This window comes from Rhea americana, unplaced genomic scaffold, assembly GCF_003343005.1.
Source record: "Rhea americana isolate MKP2758 unplaced genomic scaffold, rheAme1 scaffold_194, whole genome shotgun sequence".
NCBI classification, from domain to species: Eukaryota; Metazoa; Chordata; class Aves; order Rheiformes; family Rheidae; genus Rhea; species Rhea americana.
In genome coordinates, this window is record NW_028186083.1 from 415,093 (window position 1) to 421,616 (window position 6,524).

General features: G+C 64.3%; 1 protein-coding gene across 1 annotated transcript in view; it reads left to right on the forward strand.

Annotated features, from left to right (window-relative positions):
- HNF1B (HNF1 homeobox B) overlaps positions 1-6,524 on the forward strand; it is a 12,275-nt gene that overhangs the window by 3,322 nt on the left and 2,429 nt on the right. Inside the window, exons 4-5 of the mRNA XM_085302949.1 lie at positions 3,844-4,007; positions 6,342-6,474. Of these exons, the coding sequence (XP_085159075.1) occupies positions 3,844-4,007; positions 6,342-6,474 (297 nt within the window). The remainder of the gene's footprint in view (positions 1-3,843; positions 4,008-6,341; positions 6,475-6,524) is intronic.

A 6,524-nucleotide genomic window follows, 5' to 3' on the forward strand; every position in this document is an offset into this window, starting at 1 on the left:
TGCCCGAGCGCAGATAACGGCAGTAAAAATCAAAACGAGCATCCGCGCTCCCTCCGCCTGTCCCAGCGCCGGCCGTGCGCTTTCAGCTCTTTTAACTCTTTGGAGTTAAAAATCCCCGAAAGGCTGTTTTGGAGGCTTCCCTCAGACTCTGGACTTTTCCCTTCCTGCAGGGTATTTATTATCAGCGATCTCAGTTCCCTGTTTGATCTGAAGGTCAGGCTGCGCTTCGGCTCGGGCCGCGGGCTCGCGCTTTCGCCCCGTTATCTGCCGGGGCTGTCGGCGCGGTGATGGGATTAGGGGCGCCGGGCGCCGGGGCCGCATACAAAGGGGCCGGCGGGGCCCAGACCCCGCCACGTCCCTTTAGGATGCTCACCCGTATCTRTACACACACACATTAATATATATATATACACGTGGATTTGGATTATTTGTGCACTTTTAGTTATAGCTGCAGGCGTGCACATGTGTATGTATAAATAGCTCCCTCGCTGGAGTGCTCCCTGAGCAGAAAAGGCAGTTTGCATCTTTTTTCCCCTCCCCCTTTTTTCCCCTTCCCTCCCGCCAAAGGCCGGTCGGGAAGGGCCAGCGCGGAGGCTGCGCCGGGAGGCCGCGGTCCACGCGGGGCCGGCGGCGGCCGCCGCTCGGGCCGCAGCTGCGGGGTTTTACTGTCGCGCCCGTCGCGGCGCTGCGGAGCGCGGGGCGCTGCGAGAGGCTTTTGCTGCTTTTATGGAGGGTAATTAGGGCTTTATGGCTGCAGCAGAATGGGAGGGTCCAGTCCCAATAAACAGGTTTATAATGGGTATAAACCGTGCCCCTCCGTAACTCAGCAAGGTTAACACTTTAGAGACGGCTTGAGTGGCAGCCCAAAAATCAAATCTTGGCCCTGAATTTTTGAAGGGTCGGAGGGGCCCGTCGTGCCCCGTGGGCCGGCGYCGCCGGCGAGCCGCGGGCGCGCTCGGGATGCTCCCGCTCCCGGAGCCGGGCGAGCRGTGGGGTCTGCTGCACGGGGAGCGCGCGGAAAAAAATACCGACTCTGCAAGCCTTCACCTGAACGTGCTTTAAATCAGAGGAGGGCTCGCCGGCGCGGCGGGAGGCTCCCGGGGAGGGGGGAGCGCTTCGGCCAGCGGAGGGCATCGGCAGGGTTACGGCTCCGGGAGCAGCCGCTGCGGCGCTGGGCAGCCCGGCGCGGAAACGCGGGAGAGCAGTRAAGGGCTCGGCGGGCCGTGCCGCCGCCGGGGCAAGTAGCCAGGTCCCATAAACAGACTTTTATATTCTGGCCGTAGCTCCAGCRAGAAGACGAGACCCCCCCCAAGCGCCAAGGCGCGCCGGCGGCTCCTCCCGGGGGGGAAACCTTCGCGTCGCGGTGCGGGGGGCCGCGACCGGCCGTCCCGCGGYGCCGGAGACCCCGGCGGCAGCGGCGGGGGGTGGAAATCGCCTCCGTTCCCCGGCGGCTCCCGAGGGCACGGCTGSCTTTGCGGGATGCTCCGCAAATAGGAGCCCGCAGCGCGAGGCCGAGAATTAGTTACCCGAGAGACAGATTTGGGCCGGATTTGCTGGGAATCCCGCGGCTGGGCAGCTCCGTTGCCGGCAGTRATACCACCTGGTACTGGTTTCCCAAAGCTAATTATCCAATGAGCCAAAACCCAAGCCAATTTCCCGGGCATATAAATAATAGCAATACAGCTGCCCGTTCTGGGAATGGGAGAACGCAGGCCGGGGTGGGTGGTGGTTTCCTAGAGGTCTCGGGACAGGCCGGCTCCGGCGGGGCCGAGGGCACGGAGCAGCCCGTGGGCGCGTGCCCYGTCCGCGAATTAAGTCTTCGCCAGGAGTTCCTGGTGTTTTTGGCATGGGGATCTAGAGACCCCCAAGCCTCAGGCACCAGATTATCTGGAAACCTGAAACAGTTGTTTCCTGGGCAAGAAATGTGCTGTCCCCGGGATCGCGGAGAAGAGCTTGCAAGTCAGCTTTTAAAGTGCCAGCATTTGTAAAGACGGCTTCCTAACGCCAGGAGTCGCGGCTTACGAATCGCGAGCATCCGGAAAGGGATGTAAGGTGGTTTGGGGTGGATTTTTTCTTTTTTTTTTTTTTTGAATTTGAAAATTCCCAAATTCCAAACTCCTGGTATTTAACGGATATTAGTATCCCTACTCTGCGCATTCGTAGCATTGCTCGGAAACGTGAGGAGGCTCAGGAGGCAGGCGCGCGGCCGTGCTGCCGCCGGGAAGCGGGAGATGCCCCTGGGCGGCCGTGTCGCTCCCGCCGCCGCGGAGGCTCCGGAGCCGGCGGCGGAGCGGTGGTTGCACCCACGGCGAAGGGGAGCCCGCGCCGGGGGGGCCCGGGAGCGTCCCGCGGCCGGGCGCCTCCCCGCTCCCGGGAAGTTCGGCGACCCCGCGGCGAGCGCGGTGCTCGACTCCYCGTAATAAATGGCTTTGCAGCCGCAGTCGTCAAGGCAGCCCTGTAAAAGACGCTTTTGTTTCCAGCGGGTTTTCCTCAGTTAATTATTTGTGATCTCTGGATGCCTTTCCATGACACACGGCTGATCGTGTGGTTATCAATGCGAGGCTTTTTGGCCAAATTCAATATATTTATATTGAAGACCTGTGCTCGAGCCAGACTCCGCTCYGCGGCGGCGGCCGGCTGCGATCCGCCGGGGACCTTTGCGTTGGTCACTCTTCCGCCTTCCTGCGGGAATCTGTTAATCATACACTCGTCAAGGGGGAGATCGGGTTCAGAAGGGCCCGAGGGGGCAGCGCGAGGGAAGGGGTCCGCGGAGCAGAGCCGGGCGGCCGAGGGAAAAGGCTGYGGGAAGCCCAGGAGCTCCCCGCGGCTCGGGGCCGCCCAGGCTGGGCTGCGGGCACTGCGGCCGTGTGCCGGGATTTGCACCGAGGGTGCAAACGGTGCAAGTCACGGTGCAAATTCCAGCCCGAGCGGTGCGGATGGTCGCTGCGGGGGGCGACTGCCGCAGGGCAGCTCGGGTACCCTGCGAAAGGCACGTTTGGCATCTCCCACTGTAACTTTGTCATGGTACTTTTAAAAGCAGTGGAGCAAGAGGGGGTCGTCCTGTGCTGCCCTCCCAGATTATTGCTCAAGCRTGCAGTTAAATTTAAAAGCCAGGGAATTTTTACTCCCTGTCCCAGACAGTGGGTGGGTGGCAAACACACTGTGAAAAGCACACGGCTTTTGTGAAGGTCTGTGCCAGGGTCCAGCACCTGCTTGTTGCTGGAGCCCTTTCCCGTTCGTGAAGCCCATTGCCCTTTGCGAAGCTCATTGCAAAGCCTGTTGCCCATTGCAAAGCCTGCTGCAAAGCCCGCTGGCCTTTGTGAAGCTTGTTCCCCATTACAAAGCCTGTTGCAAAGCCTGTTGCCCACTGCAATGCCCATTGCGAAGCCCAACGCCCATTGCGAAGCCCATTGCCCATTGCGATGCTCTTTGCAAAGCTCGATGCCCACTGCAAAGCTTGTTACCCATTGCGATGCCCGTTACAAAACCTGTTGCCCATTGCAATGCCCGTTGCAAAGCCTGATACCCATTGCAAAGCCTGATACCCATTGTGAAGCCCATTGCAAAGCTCGTTGCCGCTTGCGATGCACTTTGCAAAGCCCATTGCCCATTGCAATGCCCGTTGCAAAGCCTGTTGCCCATTGCAAAGCCTGATGCCCATTGTGAAGCCCGTTGCAAAGCCCGTTGCACCCCGGTGCACCTCGGTGGTGCCGAGGGAGCCCCGGGGGGGTTCCCCCTTCGCAGGGCGCGTGTGCAGGGAAGCCCCGCGGGAACCCTCCGTGGGGGCCGGCACCGGCGGGGCAGCCCGGCCACGGAGCAACACGCCGGCGTGGTGTTTTGCAGGAGTGCGGTACAGCCAGGCRGCGAGCGGCGAGGCGGCATCCTCCGGGGCCATCAGCCACCACGGCAACGGTGCCATGGTGACCACCAGCCAGGCCGTGCTGCAGCAGGTCTCCCCGGCCGCCTTGGACCCGGGCCACGGTTTGCTCTCGCCCGACGGCAAAATGGTGAGTACACCTGGCCCTATTGTGGCCGCGGCGCTGATAAGATAAGAGGGCCCGGCGGGCAAAGCAAACACGCTGCCGGCGGGTTTCACACGCGGCCCGCGCCGAACAATGGCGCATTGTGGGGCCGGCCGCGGCGCGGGCACGGCCGCCTCCGCGCCGGCGCTCGGCCCCGCGCGCCCGCCCGGGAGCGGCGTGTTTTCCGAGCGCGGCCCATAAACCTGACAGAGCCCCGCTCGGCTTTTATTGATTGCATGCCTCGCGGATTGAATGCGCGCTGGGTGGATCACTGTTTGTTTTCTCCCGCCGATGACATGGGTGCTGATAAAATGCTCATTCATTATTTTTTCCTTAAGCCCTCCGCAGCGCTGAGTTTCGCCGGGGAAGCGGTTTCCTTTCAAGCAGGGCTCTGCTCCTCCCGCGGCCGGTGCCCGCGCGCGGGGTGCCGAGCTCGCCCCTGCCCCGGGCTGCGGCGTTCCACCGGCGGCTCCGACGGGCCGTCCCGGCTGCCGCCTTCCCCCTGCGCGCGCTGGGGGTATAAACCTGCCCGCAGCACGCACGAGCAGTCGCTGCCAGGGGTTTCCTGACCCGCGGGGACGTCCRGGCCGGGGGAAACGGCAGGACGAGGGCAACCGGGGTCTCCCTCTGGCTTCCTGGCACCTCCCTGCGTGGGTGCCTCGGGCGTTGCGTTTGGGCGGTTGCAAAAAAAGAAAAACAAAAAAAAGCCCATTTTTTTTGCCATTGCAAAAACTGCGCGGGGCCAGGCCAGGCTGACGTCCCCGGCGCTGGGGCCGCTCGTTTCTGTGCGCGGCACAGGCGCGTGAAATCGCTTGCAGGGGGAGCAGGGCCGCGGCGGTGCGGAGGCGGCTGAAGGCCGGCRGGTCTCTCCGAGGAGCCCGCGGGGCGGATCGCAGCCCGGCTCCGTTCGCCCGTGCGCTTCCCCAGCCCGCCTTGCCCTTCCGAAGCCGAGCGGCCCTTGGGCGCCTGCGGGAAGGCGCAGCGGAGGGTGCCGCGACGCGGGGAGGAGAGCGCGGGCGGGAGCTCTTTGGAAGCGCAGCGGGGAGGAAGCGCGCTGGCCGGCGGGAGGAGGAGCGCGGCGGCACGCGGTCCCCCGGCCGCCCGCGGCCTGCCCGCTTATCTCTGATCTCCGAGCRAGGCTAGCTAGCGCTTGCAAGATATTTCATAAAAGTATGCTGTAGGCTGCGGTTTCTAGTAAGTAAACACGCGCCTTCACCATCCCGCTCGGGGCCAGGAGCAGCCCGGAGGGAGCCGCGCGCTGCGGAGCCGGCGGGTCGGGCGCCCCGGCCGCGGTGGTCTTGGTGCGGGCTGCCCTCGAGCCGAGGCGGGCTGCAAGCCGTAAGCGAGCGGCCGCGGGCTGGCTGAGCGGTGCGCCGGAGCGTGCTGCAAGCTGGCCTTGAAGAACCGCAGAAAGTGGAAAACACTGGCTAAGGAAACGTGACTCATTCCCGTGCTTCGGAATGTATCGATCCGTTTGTTCCGACCGAACCAAATTCAGTTCGGTCTGGAACCACGCGTGCAGAGCAAACACAGCGCTCGCACCGCGTCCGGGGCGTCGCGCGCCGCCTCGGCGCTGCCGCCGAGCCCTGCGCCGCGGCCGCTCGGCGCGGGAGGCTTCCCGAGCTCGCCCCCCTCCCGCCCGACGCGGACCAGCGCGGCGGCAGCGCGCAGCGGTTCGGTGCGGGGTGCTGCCTCGCCCCCCCGGTTACGCTGGGCACCAGTTGCGGTGGTTTCTGCGTGCTCCGGGTGGCTTTGCCCTGCGTCTAGCCTTTAAATCCCGGCTGGAAACCTCGCGTCGGCAGGTGGGTCCGGCTGGGGTGACTGGCGCTGCTGCCCGTGCCCCGCGCAGCCGCCGGCCGCCCCCGAGCACCGAGCTTCTCCTGAAACGTGGTGACCTAGAGAGTCGCCCTGAGGTCTTTGCTTATTTGCCTTCTGGGTTTTTTTTTAGCTTCCAGAGGTTATGTTTCTCACCTTTCCTCTGTAAGGGTGATGGTTGGTTAATGAGCGGTGCGAGTCCTCAGCTGCCCCCTGACTGCGGACGCCTGGACTCGGGGGACGGCGCAGCCAACGGTGGGGCTGGGTCACGTCCCCAGCGTCGTGCCCGGGTGGATCTCTGGAAGCTGTTCCAGGAAAGCCTTTCACCACCGCTGCTCTCGTTAGGCGTTTGCTATTTATTAACGTGATGCTGAGGAGCCCCCGGCCGGGCTGGACGGCGGCTCGCCCTGCCCCAGCGCGCCCGGCGGCCGCGGGCTCTGCCCTGCCCCGCTCCCCCCGGCCCGCCGCGCCGCTCACGCCCGCTGTCCCGCTTTGCTCCCGCAGATCTCCGTCTCGGGGGGCGGGCTGCCCCCGGTGAGCACCCTGACCAACATCCACAGCTTGTCCCACCACAACCCGCAGCAGTCCCAGAACCTCATCATGACCCCGCTCTCCGGCGTCATGGCCATCGCACAGAGTAAGTGCTCTGCCGTCCCACGCCTGGGTGGGGGCCCTCCTGCCGGCGCG